The sequence below is a fragment of the Theropithecus gelada genome, chromosome 5 (genome assembly GCF_003255815.1).
Source record: "Theropithecus gelada isolate Dixy chromosome 5, Tgel_1.0, whole genome shotgun sequence".
Lineage (NCBI taxonomy): Eukaryota > Metazoa > Chordata > Mammalia > Primates > Cercopithecidae > Theropithecus > Theropithecus gelada.
This window is the reverse complement of record NC_037672.1, coordinates 55,782,559-55,800,066: the sequence shown is the minus strand read 5'-3', so window position 1 is coordinate 55,800,066 and position 17,508 is coordinate 55,782,559. Positions and strand designations below refer to the sequence as shown.

Here is a 17,508-nt window from a genome sequence, read left to right as displayed (position 1 = left end):
AATATTTATGTACTATTACTACATAGATGAATTACTCCAGCTTAGCGTCCAATTTTTAAAATTTTCAAACTCATGTGTGCATGACTAATTTTACCTTTTAGAATTATGACAACATTCATTCATATGCTCTTCTCTTTTGATTTTTGTACTTTGGTAGTTTTGGAAACATGATAAGATAGCTTGTAGTATAACTAATAGCTTCGTACACATAGCATATCTATACTCGTTCCACTTTTCCTCTAAACATCACCTTATCACAGTTTGTTCTTTATCCCCTGTCCACTTGCCATTATTTCCATCCAATGAAACTTATTTTTCTTCTCTCTCACCTTTGAATTTCCTTCCCTCCCTACCAGCATGAGAGTTACTTGAAAGCTCTTTGATCAGAATAAAAATTCCAATTATTTGATTCTTCCATTTATTTGGATTATAAAGACATACAGGGGTATATTTTGCAAAACAGTCTTGTCATCCTTGGCAGAAGATATGTCACTCTATTATAGCTTTGCCACGTGTCCATAGAGAAAGGTCATCTTATTTTAAACACATGTTCATATGCAACATGTGTAACAGAGATGTGAATTCTAAGGACACTGCAGAAAGCATAGCTGACTAGGGATTCTAGCACCTTCAGGATGTGTCTCCTCTTAGTTGTGACCACTGTAATGCACTTCATAAAGTAATAAATTGTTCTTGCCCTAGGATCAGGATTCCCATCTCTTCACTACAACATGTCTAGATGTAAGACATGTTTGCCCTTGTAAAATCAGTGATCCCAGTCTAGATATCAAATACTTGCTTGTTCTGTGTATTAACTGACTTCTTTTCCTGGACCCGCAGGCTCTATCAGATCCTTCCCCTAAAATTCATACATCCCGCCTTGTTGCTATCCATGCCCCAGCATGTCAATGTCAAAGTAGTTAAGAAAAAGGCTCCAACTATTTTAGTATCTTAAATTTTATCTTTTCATTCTACAAAGAATTTTTTAATAAAAAGTTAAAATTTAAAACAAATTGATACTATTCAGTAAAATGTTGTTATAGATTCCAAGCAACTATCTCTTTTATAGGCAACATAATTACAAGTGAATTACAAATGCAGACTTTATGACTCTAATTAAACTCTAGGCCACAACCCATTAAAAACAGAGTATACGCATTAAGTTAGGTGTAAGAAAAAATAAATATGAATAAATATGCCACATAATGAGGCATAAGTTAATATGCCTCAAAAATAAATGAGGAGAAACAATTTCAGATAATACATATATTTATGTAAAATTTTTATCAACATAACCTAAAATACTTTCTTTAATTTCATCAGAGATAAAATTTTTATACTTAATTTTCATATACATATACATCATACTTTCTCTCACTTACTTCATTACTTCATTCTACCCCAAGAACATCTTTGCAAGTATTTCCCAAGTGTGAGAGACTGGAGGAGGTTCTATATTTTGGTTGTAAGAATATATATTAATTTTTAGAACATTATAATTAAACTCAGAAATATTTAATTGTAGGGATTTTATTTCTTACGAATCAAATAAAATGACTAAAAATTAACTTGAGGCAAAACGAAATTTCAACATCATTGTAAAACTAATTAAGAGAGCAGATCTTTAAAAAAAAATGTAGCCGGGCGCGGTGGCTCACGTCTGTAATCCCAGCACTCTGGGAGGCCGAGGCGGGCGGATCACAAGGTCAGGAGATCGTCCTGGCTAACACGGTGAAACCCGTCTCTACTAAAAATACAAAAAAGCCGGGCGAGGTGGTGGGCGCCTGTAGTCCCAGCTACTCGGGAGGCTGAGGCAGGAGAATGGCGTGAACCCGGGAGGCGGAGCTTGCAGTGAGCCGAGATAGCGCCACAGCACTCCAGCCTGGGCGACAGAGCGAGACTTGAGACTCCGTCTCAAAAAAAAAAAAAAAAAAAAATGTAGTACATGATGGTTACACCTCGGTTTCCACACTTGGGAGACTCATTAACCACGTACGTGTTTTCCCCGAAGTTTGTAAATGCTTAAAGATTGGGTTACATTATGAAAAGGACCTGTTGAATATTGTGTCTGTAAGGTTCAATTCTACCTAGTCCTCACTGCCATCTTTCATATCTTCTCTAGTGAAGAATGAAGAAATGAGAATTATGTGTTTGAATCTAGCACCTCTGATGTGGAAAAACACATGGTGAAGCAGAGGAAAGAAAACTGAAGGAAAGTGAAAATATCCTCAGGAATACCTTGGGGGAAACAAACAGCATTTCAAATGAAAAATTAAGAACAAATTCAAACAAATGGATTTGAAGGTATTATGTAAAAGAAAATGAGATTATTTAGCACAGGTACTCTAAGAATTTGAGAAGTTCCTCATGTTTATGGGAGAAGGTAACATGGCTGATAGGAACATTTAAAGGTGGTACAGAAAGGAAATTCTCATCAGGAGGCCTATAGAACACACATGGGCAACAGCAAGCCCCCCTTGCCCTGCCTGGATCCATACAGAGGAAAGGAGAGGTAAAGATGAAAGAAAGAGGTTGAATAGAAGATATTAAATGCTTGAAAAATAATTTTAAAATAGTTACACTTCTGAGAAGATTTTCCATGTCTGGGTATAAGACACGGAGATACATCATACTGATCAACCTGAAGTAATCTACTTACTGAAATACCCACTTCTAGTTTATCTAGTTCACGCAAGGTTTCACAAAGCCACCAATGGTCTTATAAAAGCCTTCTAATTGAAATAGTCTTAAGTATCACATTTTACTAGTGGCAGGTATCTTCAAAAAAAATACAAGCTAAGCAACTTGTCCTCTGTTATTTCCTACCACTAAGTTTGCATTAGAAGAGGCTGGCAGTCAAATACACAAGAAGAACCACAAGTGTTGGCAATTTAACAGAAACAAATGGTAGTGTGTCATGGACCCCTAAGGCTTGTTGGACTAAATCATACCCTCTTCTAGTAAGTCCTGAAAAGTATTTAAAACATATGTTGAAGAAAATAGCTTTTAGAGGGGCAGATAACAGACGTTGGACTTAGAAATTATAAAAATCCATTGTGCATTCTTTTGGCTTCTAGTTCTACTCAGTGTTTTGCTATGAGCTATGATTTGTTTGTGGAAGTAAAGTAAAGGCAGCCTATCTTACCGCCTCCACTTCGGCTGGGTCATACCAGACGTTGATGTAGGGATGCTGTAAGGCGTCATCCACTGATATTCTTTTTGCTGGGTCAATCACTAGCATCTTTGACAACAAGTCCCTGGCTTGGCTGGCTGAAACAATAAATGAGAGAAACAACTAGTAAGATTTTGATTTCAGTAAGGAAATTTGTTGGACAGAGAGGAAATTAAGAAAATAAAGTATGGGATAGTATCTTCCTTCCAAACATCAGGTAAATCCCTTGATGTGATGGAAAAGAAAATGCATTTTACACCTGTTTCTTTGGGTCTCTAAGCCTAAGGCTTCATTCTGAGGCTCTCCAAGGGTTATAACACTTTGAGTATATAATTATTCACTCAAACTTCTAAGTCAAATGTATCAACCTGGAGAGTTTATGCAAGCAAAATCATCTTCTTTGGTAACCTGTATGAATATGGGATAAACAGCACAAAGAGCACAGAGTGCAAATGCATGATATTCAACAAAAGTCTGGACAGCTGTTTGAAGTTAATCAACACGTGTCTTTATATTCTCATTCATACAGTGGAATTATCAGGATTTTAGTATACAAATTGACTTAAGAGTTTGTATCATACAAATTTCTTTTCTTTTTCTTTTTGTTTGTTTGTTTATGTATTTTTGAGACAGGGTATCCCTCTGTTGCCAGGCTGGAGTGCAGTGGAACGATCACAGCTCACTGCAGCCTGTAACTCCTGGGCTCAAAGGATCCTCCCATCTCAGCTTCCTGAGTAACTGGAACTACAGGCATGCACCACCATGCCCGGCTATTTTTTCTTATTTTTTGTAAAGATAAGGTCTCCCTACATTGCCCAAGCTGATCTCGAGCTCTGGGCGCAAAGGATCCTCCCACCTCAGCCTCCCAAAATGCTGGGATTAAAGGAATGAGCCACTGCTCCCAGCCACAAATTTCTTATATACATAAAAACAACCAAAGAATTGATGTGATAGAAAAAAACCATTCAATTACTGAATTTTATTTTAACATTCTGTAATCATCAGGTATTTTTAATCAATGGAATTAAATAAATGGAAGTCATGACTTGATGAAATCCAGCAGCTAAAGACTGAAGCCAGTCTAATGCTACACCAGACACTAATGAAAAACTCTATATTATGTAAATGCTATCATAATTAATTTTATGGTTGTGGGCAGTAACAGTTACAAAATTATATGGTGATAGCATATTTATTTAATAACATTATTAAAAGACACATTAATTTTAACCTCTAAAAACATGTACATTTTTTATTATTATACTTTAAGTTCTGGGATGCATGTGCACAACGTGCACATAGTTATACATAGGTATACACATGTTACATAGGTATACACGTGCCACGGTGGTTTGCTGCACCCATCAACCTGTCATCTACATTAGGTATTTCTCCTAATACTATCCCTCCCCCAGGCTTTTACAAAAAGTTTTAACAGAAATGAATATCTCAAATCAATATTGTTACTCAACTGATTTGAAAGTTGAATGGTGAAAATATTCAGTTTATTCTAAATATATGGTAAAACATCAAATTAAAGAGAACAAAATTTAAATGGATTTTTCAAAAAATCAACATAGATGACTGTGGATATGTATCAATTTGTATTTAATCAGTTTTTCAGATTAAGACAATTTGACTAATTCTACAAATTTGAAAATTACATAAAATATAAAAATCAGGAAATAATATCTAACCCCACTAGTTAAAGGCGATGACTGTAATTATTGGCATATTTTTTCTAGTGCTGTTCATGTATTTTTCACATATTAACCATACTACAGTTAAAATGTTGTAATTAATTTTTTACCTGTAGGTATTTTCTTTTAGTAATTACATGAATAAATATATCTTTTAATTTTCTGAACAAATATGAAAAATCACTAGTTAAATCAACCTTGAGAACTTTTTATTTCTATTATCCATTTTTCTGGGAAACTCAATCCTAGAAACTTATTATCATTACTTTCAAATTAAAACTCTGAACTGCACAAGAACAACAAAAATACAGAAATACTTATACATTAATTCAATATTTAATTTTTCTCATTGCCAATGGCCTCCTAATAGCCTAACAGGGCTGTGTTTATTTATTCATTGCTTTAAAGATCTCTTTAATTTGTAACTGATTTTACATCCAAATTCATGTACCATTCTCATGGATTCTCTCATCAAATCTATCCATTTTTCTGCTCTTAGAAAGGGCTGGGGTTAGTCGGGTGTGGTGGTGGCTCACATCTGCAATCCCAGCACTTTGGGAGGCTGAGGCAGGCAGATCACGAGGTCAGGAGATGGAGACCATCCTGGCTACCACGGTGAAACCCCATCTCTACTAAAAATACAAAAATTAGCTGGGCTTGGTGGCGGGCCCCTGTAGTCCCAGCTACTCGGGAGGCTGAGGCAGGAGAATGGAGTGAACCCGGGAGGCGGAGCTTGCAGTGAGCCTAGATAGCTCAGCCGGGGCAACAGAGAGAGACTCTGTCTCGAAAAGGAAAAAAGAAAAGAAAGGACTGGGGTTAGAATGGGCTATTCATGAATAGGGTCATGAACTATACCAATACCAAATCATCTTGCTAAGAAACAATAATCAATACTATTTTTAGGAAACCATATGGAAAAATGTTTCAATGCTTTATCTTTCATTCTATCATTTGAAAGCAAATGTGTTATGCTCTTTTCCAAACACAGTAGAATACATTATTCTCTTTGGTTATTTGTATATTAAGATTATTTATAGATTTTCAATTTTATATTTAAAATTAAAATCAATAATCGAATATGCAAACTAGTTTATCATTTACAAAAATAATTGCAGAAATTCAAATTGATTTAAAAAGTAAACTCAAGAAAATTGGAATTACATTATGAAGTATATCTTAATAGCCTTTTTATTGTGATTTCATACAGTAGTTTAATGAGAACTTTGTTGTCTCTGTATTGCTGCAAGTGTCTTCAAAAGAAGGGATTACTTTTGCTTGATATCTCAATAGTATTACAAAGACATGATTTCTATAAGATCTTTAATTGGAGTATTAGCTCTTTTTCAATCTGGATATAGGCAATGTTGATCTTATCAGCAGTAGATTTAGAAATAATTTAGTCCATTGTCAGTAAGAGAGTCTATAGAGGCAATTGAAGGAAGAAATCCAACTGCGTAATATGTGTCAAGAGCACAGAAACAGTGTTGCACATTTAAAACCGATTAGATAAAAGTTTAGAGGATATGAAAACATCCTGGAAAACAGTGGCACCACATTTTAGCTTCCTCATCTCATTTAAGTCTTCCTTAGCTATACACATTAAGTTTGTAAGTTAAGTCTGCAGATAATTAATTGTCCACATAACATTTAGGGCTAAATTTAAAAAGCATGTATCTTAAGTTTTTCTTTTTTGATAATTTACAGGTACATTTTTAAATTATTATTTTATTATATTTAACAGTTACTGAGCATCCACAGTGAGCCAGGCACTGCTCTAAGTGTTTGACAAATTATTAAGTCAATTAATCCTCCCAACAGCCCTATAAGGTGGGTTTTCTCTACGTTCATTTGTTAAAACAAGGAAAGAAAAATTAGGTAACTTGCTCAGGGTCACACAGATTTTAAGGCATGGGGCAAATTTGAAACGAGGCAGGGGGAAAACAGTCAGATTTATTTCAAAATAAGATTTTTAGGAGTGTTCTAAATTATAAGAATTTGAGTATTATTTATATTACACTTTATGCATTGCCAAATTTATTCCATGTCTCCAAATTAGACTGAGGCATTATTAAGTCAATTCTGTTGGTGAAGATATTTGTTACTCAAGTATATTAACTGCCAACAACATGACAGAAAAAAACGACTTATTAATGGAAGTGTTTATATTGAATAAAAATATGTACGTAAAATCTCATTCCCTATTTTAAAATGAAAAAATTTAAGCACTCCATAAATTATAGAAAAAGAAGTTCAGACACCTGCATCTCCAAGATTTTACAACTAAACCTTGCATTGAAAATATTTTCCAGGCAATAAAAAGGATTGGAACAATGATTTCAATGTATATTATGTTGGTTTTTTAGAGTTATATCTCAAAAAATAATTTTAAGATTCTATGTAACCCCCCGTGAAATACTTAGGGCACACCATTGTCACACATTTTATTCAATAACTTCTCTCTGAATATCCAGACAGTTTTTTTTTTTTTTTTTTTTTTTTTTTTGAGACGGAGTCTCCTCACTCTATCGCCAGGTTGGAGTGCAGTTGTGCGATCTCGGCTCACTGCAACCTCTGCCTCCCAGGTTCAAGCGACTCTCCTGCGTCAGCCTCCCGAGTAGCTGGGACTACAGGTGCACGCTACCACCTCCAGCTAATTTTTTTGTATTTTTAGGAGAGACAGGGTTTCACCATGTTGGCCAGGATGGTCTGTCTCGATCTCCTGACCTCTTGATCCGCCCGCCTTGGCCTTCCGAAGTGCTGGGATTACAGGCTTGAGCCACCGCGCCCCGCCCTGAATATCCAGACAATTCTAAAATCCGTGGCTACTCCCATTTGTAGGAACGATCTTCGAAGAAATATCTTTCTTTAACTTGAGGTTGTGCCAATTAAAGAATTGATCGATGTTTTAGGTGATGTGTTATGCTAATTGTTCTGATTTGACCATTATACCTCCATACACGTTTCAAAATAACCCCTATATCCCATAAAAATGTACTATTATCATGTGTCAACTAAAAATAAAAGGAAAGAACGAGAAAGAGAGAGAGGTCTCTATACCGTGTGCTTGTTTGACCCGTCACCCTCATAGTCGTCCTCAAGTCATTCCTGAAGGGCATACCTTTGAGTTTATTGTGCTCGGAGTCCGCTGGGAAGAGGGAATCTGGGAAGAGCTTGGGGAAGGTGAGTCCCGCATACTTGGGCCGATTCTCCACATAGTTTCTTACTGTGGGTTGCAATTTCTTCATGAATTCTGGACATGGTGTTCCTAGTTGTTCAATTACCTTATTCCACTGGTCAATATCTGAGAATTGAACAGTTAAGGGAAAAAAGAAGTGCAGACCACTAGCCTTTCAACAATTGGGAGACTAATGCTTCTCAAAGTCCTGAACAGTCATTAATTAATGCAACTAGAGTTTTAATAAGCAACAAAGAATGAAAATATAAAAGCAGATATGTCAGGCTATGAGTCTTCTTGAAATTTTAAATTCACTTTTGAAACTTATATACTTTTGGAAAACTAGCAATTATTTAACAAAATACGATATCATGAAATAGTCTTTAGGGTGTACAGATAAAAAGTCATTCAAATAACAAGATGAATCTCATATTCTGCAGATTAACTTCTATATAATCGTGTGTTTTAGAACATCATAGTGACATTTTTATTCTGAAGTTACCTCAAATATTTATATTTTTAAAATGATAAGTACACAAATATTTTAGATTACATTCATTTACATTTTCTTAAATTACCTTTAAGATATTTTTTCTTCTCTAAAAATCTGGAATTTTTTTCTATGCATTATGCATGTCAATATAACTTTTATAGTAAAACAACTCATTAGTTCTTTGTCAAATTCCTAAAAATCATATTTATTAAACAAAGAAGCCACCAATTTCATACCTATTGTTTTACTGCTGACATCACGGAATATTGTTTTCAATGAAATAAGAGGGTGAACAGAGGAATGTTCAATTTAAAACAACAGATTTCTGTCCAAGTACATTCAAGTTTAGAAAGTACATTAAGCATGGGGAATACCACAGAAAAAATATTACCTCTCTATGAAAATTAATACCCTTTTAAATTGGAACTAGCTCTTTTGCAGACATACTCAATGACTGAGATTCTATTTTTCATCTGTCATTAATATTCAATATATCAGAGCCTCGATAATGATAAACACCATCTACTCTGAAGAACCAACTGGAAACGACTGATTCAAACAGATTTCCTCACATGTGTTAGTGAGTAATAGAGACCTTGGAAATTCCCCCTAAATCCAGTACGGCAAGCAGTATTCTCTCCTACATTGCTTATTCTTCTACAACTCTGTTCTTCGGTGTTAAGTTAGTTAATTCATTTCCACTAAGGTAAGGTGTGACAGTTAAGGGATTCTTACCATAATACTTAGTTGAAGTTTGTCAAGTCTTTACTCCTAGCTATTCAAGAGGTTTGGACTGAAGATTGTCAGTCCTGATTAAAGATAAACTTAACTGTATTTAACAAAAATAAATATGTAATACAAACACAGTAGATAGGAGATTGAACAAAGATAAATCAAACTAATGTGCAAATTCTCTTCTTCCTCCCTATAATCTGGCTGAATAAAACTTAAATTACTACATATCCTCTCAGTTATTGGAATAAAAAATATATAACTATGGACTATCAAGATATGAAATGAATGTGGGAAAAACAATAATACTCCTTTATAAAGCAGCAGCAATCATTAAACAAGAACATGCTTGGATAGACGCTCATCTAATTATCACGTACATGAGAAAATACAGTGGCAATTCAGAATCCCTAGAAATAACGAAACTAAAACATTATATAAGGTTAGAGTTACAAATTACTCTTAGACAAGAGCCTGTGTTAATACTATGGATATAGGTAAGCTGTAAGTACTTAGACATATTTAAATAGAACACATTAGTGTAGTTAAATAAAACCTAAGTGCTTGTCATTATAAATTATGAAGAGACATTTTTTAACAGTTAGGTTAGCATGCCCTACCAAGTTATCATTTCATCATTGGTCAAACTTCCTCAAAATTCTAACCACTTGATGTCAAGCTTAAAATAGAGGCAAAGAAGATGTCAGATTTTCTGTAAATAAGTCATTTAACAAAGTTGGCAAAATAATCCCAATACAGTATTATATCCTAATTACATTTGCTAGAATTATAAAGATATACTATAAAGAATTGCTTTTAAAGAAGTATTCCCAAACAACAAAAAAAATTGATAATTTATATTAAAGTTTAAGGAGAATCAGATATTCTGGAATTTGTTAAACAAGAATTGTTAAAATGTTGCTTTTAATAAATCATAATTAGAGTCTAGAGACACACTCAGTGCTCTTTCCTACCTTAGGTTGCTTTTAAATGAAACACTGTTGTGATTCTTGATGCAATGGTTTACAAGGTGGCAAGAATCTTTATCATTGTCAATGAAATAGTTAAATGTTCATATTGCAAATCTGAGTTACAGTGATCTTTAAAAGTCTGTGTCTTTATTTTAACCAGTCCATTTCAAGATTTTTCTTCCCATAAACATATGTGTGTGTGTATCTACATATTTGTAGTACTTGTTTTCAGTTGTTCATAGAATATGAACATGAACAACTATGCCCAATTTAGTTGAGCACATAATTTTTCTTTATAATAATAATTAACCTAACATAAGGCAAGACTGGAAGTCGTACCTCCTGTTTCCATGTTTAGTGCTTGTTTCAAGTATTCCATTAAGAAAAAAGAGTAAATTTGGAATTGATATGGTAAAAAATTGCTTTAATTTGGCCATAAAATTAACGGTGTGTTTCATCACAAGCAATTCCCTTAAAGAACGTTTCTGAAGCCCCTTCCTTAGTCTATCAGGCTGACATATTCCTGTAAAATAATAAATTTTATTAATATTTTATATAGAAAATAAGGTGATCTTTTAAATGGGAAAACAGATTTCCACAATGATTACATTTTTAAAATACATAAAATATTAACTAGATTTTATGATTATGTATTAATTGTTAACATGGTAAATATGTTTTTAAAGAATGACCAAAACCATTTTTGTAGAATAATTTATTTGCTTTAGAATACCCATAAATGACCATTTTTATACCACATAGAGTGAGGATTTACAGATCTTAGCCCTGTGAAGTTATCAGAAAAGCAATAAGTATATTTGTTTTTATATTTTTGATGTACTGTTTTAGAAATTATCACCCTTAACATAAATTATGAAATGTATTGAATACAAATGGAAAAATGGCATTTAATAAGAATTATTTGACAGTAAATCACCGGATATAAGTCTAAATTGACTACATAAAAGTAGAGTTATATTGCAAGAAGTTCAATTTTATAAGTAGGGCATGATGTCAAGATAATGTACAAATGTGATTATTACTAAGGTCTTCAATAAATACTATTATAATAGGAGAATAAAACAAAGTAAATATGAATAGCAAAAATTAGTATCTGAAATCCTAAGATTGAAAATTTTTCCAATTAATATTATCAATTAGCTATTAACCTACATTTCAAGCACTTCTCTTACTTTAGCTTCCTTTGTTAGGGAACTTTCTAAAACAATAATGCCTTAAACATAATGTATGAAAAGGTCAATTTTTGGGCCTGTCATTTGCACAGGCCCCTTTTAAGACTAATCCTTTTCTGCGTATTGTGGGTCATAATTATGAACATAATTTGTGCCATCCATATTTAAGCCTTCAGAACTTACGAAGTGGAATCATAAGGAACTATTTAATGGCCTCATCCAACTGTCTCCTTTGAATGACTATATCTTCTGTTTATGTTTTCTTCTATCATTGATTGCTTTTTGTTACTATGAATGTGATTTCCAGAGCTGACAACTCATAGTTTCTGACTTGCTTTCTACTCTGCTCTAGGCCTTATATCAATACTTTGTGTAGAAATTTTCTGACTTCTCTTTGCAATTTAAAGAACATCAGTGTTTATCTCTAAATTCTTAGCTGTGTTCCTAAAGACAATATTGCCTAATAGCAATGTCGGTATAGAACAGTTCCAGGAGAGGCTTTTATCATGCACGCCAAACAGCTCTTTAGGCACAATGTTGAGTAGGCTTGTGTGGCTTTATATTAGCTCCGTAGGAAAGACTTCTGTGATCAATTAGTAATGTCTGCAACAGATGCACAATAAGGAAACTGAAGCACATGTGCCATGTGTTAGGTGTCATTACATTAAACTGTGTTTCCCAAACTCAAATACTCGTAACGTAAAAACACATATCCCTCCTTCCTATTCATCTACAAGATTCTGAGTCCACAGGTCTGGGCTGATATCATAAAAAACATCAGTGGTAATTGTAATCAAGGATGGGATTATATTTTGAGAAATGCTCACGTAGAATATATGAAAAAGTCTCTTGTGAGTTACTAAGTCTAGATGTTCTAAGAGTAAAATACTAACATGTTTCAGTTTTATGACACAAATTAGAATAGGATCAAATTCACCAAAAGATTATTCCACACCTGTTTGTTACTGAAAACTTGGGGGTCAATCACCTGAGAATACTCGGAGAAAGAAAAGTGCTAATCTTTACTTCTTTGACCCATGTAATTTTCCTGCAAAGGCCATGGGAAGTTATAGTAAGTGGCACACGTAGGCTCCCAGGAGAGGGAGAAGAATTCTGCCCCTCATCATCTGTGGGAGAACTGAAATTGTATGCTGCTATTACCTGGGGAGTACTACCCATGGAAAGTTCTAATTATAGTTCTTTGTGATTAAATTTGTTAAAAGAATTTTTTTCTAAAAACATTTACAAAGAAATACATATATATGTATACACACACACACAAACATATGATAGAGTTCTGAATCTAGATTTTCATGGTTATGTTTCAAATTGTTTTGTTTCTTTAAAAATGTTTTTAGGGGCAGGCACAGAGGCTTATGCCTATAATCCCAGCACTTTGGGAGGCCAAGGCAGGAGGATCACCTGAGGCTAGGAGTTTAAGACCAGCCTGACCAACATAGAGAAACCCCTTCTCTACTAAAAATACAAAGTTAGCTGGGCATGGTGGTGCATGCTTGTAATCCCAGCTACTCAGGAGTCTGAGGCAAGAGAATCACTTGAACCCATGAGGCACAGATTGCGGTGAGCAGAGGTAGCGCCATTGCACTCCAGCCTGGGCAACAATAGAGAAACTCTGTCCTCCCTCCCCCCCCAAAAAAGAAAAAGAGAAACATTTTTAGGGCATTTTTATATTTAAAAATGTTCTTTTCCTCTCAAAAGTCCTTGTCAGATTCTGGTAACAGGATATATGAATAAGTGAGTTGCAATTGTTCATTGCAACTAACATCTGTTTTAATTATAAATGAGCATAGGAAGAGGAATTATAAGCCAAAACATGAAGCTGGCAAATTAAGTAAAAGGCTATTTGTACACTGGTCCTAGCATATTGCTAGTGTTACTATATGGGACATGGAATATCCAAGGCTAATGTTTGAAGCATGATATAAATCTAATCAGTATTATAATCTATCTTTACTTACAAATCAAAAAATGGAGAGACATGTAACATACAAGCAAATCCAATATATATTAATATGTGTTACAAAGGCAGAATTTTCATTAAGCTATTGAAGGTTAATCTTTGGGGTGTTTCATTTGCACAGGCCTCTTACAAGACTAATTTTTTATTTTAATTTTATTTTTTGTAAATAGCCCCCACCTTCAGTTGTATGATATTCTGACCTCAAAAATTTTGGATTTGATTTTCTCAGCATGGGATAGTATTTTGAAAATGGGAAGAGGCCTTGGAGATCATGTAATTTGGCATCTCTATTTTAAAGCCGAAACATATTAAAGTCCTTTTAAATTTGGTAAATAATTATAAACAAAGAAGCTAATACAAACAGCCTACACTAACAGAAATATAGAATCTACTTAAGAGAAATTTAAGGACATTGTAGAAATTTAAGGACACTGTACTCTGTTCTGTAAGACCAAATTGAGAAAGTTACTTTCATTTCTGTATATAACACTACACACAACAGAAGTTAAGAAGAGGCAATCAAGCTTATATGAAGTCAAGAAAACCTGCCACTTGAAAAGATTTTGATATTTAAACTTAAAAAGGAAGATAGAAGTAATCCCTGCCCCCATCCTAGCATTTTGGTTTCTCTTATTCTGTAGCTATTATCACCTTCATCTAGTACCCTGCACTTTTTAATGTAAATATCATGGTAATAAGAATTTTTGTCTGTTTTGTTCACTAATATATCTCTGGAGACAAAAAGTACTCAGTACATAGTAGGTGCTCAAAAATATTTAAGTTATAAATGAATGTCTATTTTATGTCCAATCAGAGTTTTGTACAGACATAATATAAAGAATGGAAAAAATAAAATATTCAAATAAACGATAGCTGAGAAAATCCAGTAATTGAAGAAAGGTTGGAATCTAGGAAACAATGACACTCAAGGAAGATAAATAACAATAAATCTATGCTAGGTGCAATGGCTCACTCCTGTAATCCCAGCACTTTGGGAGGCCGAGGCAGGTGGATCACGAGGTCAGGAGATCGAGACCATCCTGGCTAACACGATGAAGCCCCATCTCTACTAAAAATACAAAAGATTAGCTGGCCGTGGTGGCGGGCACCTGTGGTTCCAGCTACTCAGGAGGCTGAGACAGTAGAATGGCGTGAACCTGGGAAGCGGAGCATGCAGTGAGCCAAGATCATGCCATTGCACTCCAGCCTGGGCGACAGAGCAAGACTCCAACTCAAAAAAGGAAAAAAAAAAAAAAAAAAAAAAGAAAAGAAAGAAAGAAAAGAAAAAGAAATAAAAAAAAGAAATCCATGCCTAGTCTCATAGTAGAGAAACAGCAGATAATCAAAGACCAAGAAAAAAAATCCCAAATGAAGGAAAATGACAGATTATCTCCTAAAATGACTATTACACTGACAACTGATTATTCACCAGCAATACTGTAAACAAAAAGCAAGTAGAATAATATCTTTCAAATGCCAAAAACAAAATAAATTTCAATGTAAAATTCTATATCTAACCAAACTATCTTTCAGGTAAGAGAACCTCAATTAAAAATAAGAGTTTTATTATCAAAGACTCCACTAAAGATACTTCCAAAATACGTACTTTGGGAGAAAAAAAAAATCATCTCAAAATAAAAGGTCAAAATGTAAGAACTAGTGGTAAGCCAAAAAAAGGGGCAATCATAAGGGTGAATCTAAACAAACACCTTTATTTGAAAAAGAATAATATTGTCAATTTATGAGCCTAAAAAGAAAACTGAAATACCGAACATCAATAGTGTATTTAAGTCAGGACAACAACTATCTAAATGAACATGTGCCAAGATCCTTTTATGTTCAGAAGAAAAATTAAAAGAATCATCTTAATTAAAATAGCATTTTATACAAAATTGAACTTTAAATACAACTCCAAAATAAATACCAATAGGGATCTTTTTTAAAAAGTTAATAAGCCAATTCTAAAATCTTAATAGAAGAGCAATGGTGCATTAAGAGTCAAGATAATTCTGAAGATGACAAAAAACAAAGGGTATTTACCCTACCTGACCTAAGTGCACAGCATACATTTATATTCATTAAGAAAGGGTGTTCATCGTGCAGAGATACACAAACCAGTGGAACAGAATATACAGCCCAGGACTTGACACTTCCCCACCAAATATGTGGAAACTTATTAGAGAGACAGAATTATAGATCTGTGAAGAAAGAGTAAGTTAGTCAAAAAATGAAACTGGAATAAAGTGGGTCCTTCTTTCACACATACACAAAAAAATCCATTCCATGTGGACTAATGGTTTAAATGTAAGAGACTAAACTTTAAAATATTTGCAGTAATGTTATAGCACAAGATAGTGTTATATAAGGATTCTTAAGACATAAAACATATAAATTACAGGAAAAAACAGATTGCCAACTTCTAAAATTACTATAAAATAAAACGGGAAAATAATCTAAATACAAGAAGATATTTGTAACACATAAAACTGACAAAAAATAGGTGCCAAGTTATATAAGGAATGTCTACTAATCAACAGAAAATAAAAGCACAATAGAAAAAAAATGTGTTCATTCTTTGTTTTATAAAAAAGATATTTTACCAAGGGAAAATACTAGTGGCCAATGAACATAGGAAAAGATCCTTAGCGTCCCTTGTAGACAAGGAAATGTAAATTAAACCTCCAGTGAAATAGTATTTTATATCCAAGGGACTGGTAACAAATTTAAAAATAAATATGACAATAGCAAAACTTGATGAGGATGTGAAGCAGACAGCTACGTATATAAACTGTTACTCTAGAAATCAATTTGATGTTACATGGTAAAGTTTAAAATGTGTACATCTATGACCCCAGGTATTTATTATTAAGAAAACCTTGCACATGTGCTCTTATAAGCATATATTCATATACCATGGTTTATTAAAGGAAAAAAAATACAATCTGTATATATTCCAAAGTTTACTTATAGGGTAATGGGTTAGTTATAGATACTCACAGACTGAAATACTATTCAGCAATGAAAATGAGTTAACTATGTTCAGTCCATGAACATGAATAAATCTAAAAACTATGTTAACTTTTTTAAAAAGCAAGTCACAAGATAACGATGACAGTATGGTATGTAAAATACATAAAACTCAACCATAGATTGCTTAAGGATAAATATGCATATAGTAAAAACATAAGGAAAGTCGCAGAGATGCTAAAAACAAATATTTAGAATTGTGGCTAACTCTGTGGAAAAGGAAGTTTGTCGTTGGTGTGGAGCACATAAAAGTATTTGAAAGTATTGATAATGTTCTATTTTTTAACTTGAGTGGTAGCATATGTGTGTCTATTTATTAATCTTGTTCAAAAGCTATGCATTTAATATTAACTCACTTAATATAAAATATTTTATAATTTCTTAAGTAAAAATATCAGCTATGATAAAATTCATTACATCTCTCCCCCCCCAAATTATCCCAACAGTTAAATTTTGATTCATTTGTAGAGCATTAAAAACAAATTTGATTGAATAAAATTTAATTAACATATATATAAGAGTTCAGTCAGGATGGTGGGAAAATTGTAAGAAAAAGTTATAGGGAAAGACGCAAACCTTCTTCGAAGGCTGGGAGGTTTTGCAAAAGCTTCAGAGGAGAAATGGCTGAAGGCAGCCAAATTCTGTTACCCAGAGCCTGAGGGCAAAGGGTAGATAACACGGAAATGTAAAGGAACTTATCTAGATACGTTGGTTTACTTATGTCTCCAGAAACCAACCTTTGACCATTCCTGCACAGGACTGCTCTCTACTCAGGGGGTTGGCAATGTTAATTACTCACAAATTGTGTTTGCTCCAAGCCTTTGTCATTAAATCTGTACTAAATAAATGCAAGTGTAACCAGCTTATGGGGGCTGCACTCTGGGTTGCACTGCACTCTCATTGGTGGTGCTAAGGAGTGCAGTCCCCCTAGCCACACTGTCAGGCAAAATACCTGTGTCAGAGTACTTTTGTCATCCATCACTCAGCCAGAGTCTGTAGGACAGACTTGGCACATATATTTAAAATATCTACTAAAAGCAATGTGTTAAACTTTTTTAGGCCCA

General features: G+C 33.8%; 1 protein-coding gene across 5 annotated transcripts in view; it reads right to left on the bottom strand.

Moving 5' to 3' along the window:
- MAPK10 (mitogen-activated protein kinase 10) overlaps positions 1-17,508 on the bottom strand; it is a 353,150-nt gene that overhangs the window by 45,689 nt on the left and 289,953 nt on the right. For all 5 annotated transcript variants that reach the window (XM_025385432.1, XM_025385428.1, XM_025385430.1 and 2 more), the window contains 2 exons: positions 7,991-8,173; positions 3,146-3,270 (listed from right to left, as the gene is read on the bottom strand). In XM_025385432.1, coding sequence (XP_025241217.1) covers positions 3,146-3,270; positions 7,991-8,173 — 308 coding nt within the window. The remainder of the gene's footprint in view (positions 1-3,145; positions 3,271-7,990; positions 8,174-17,508) is intronic.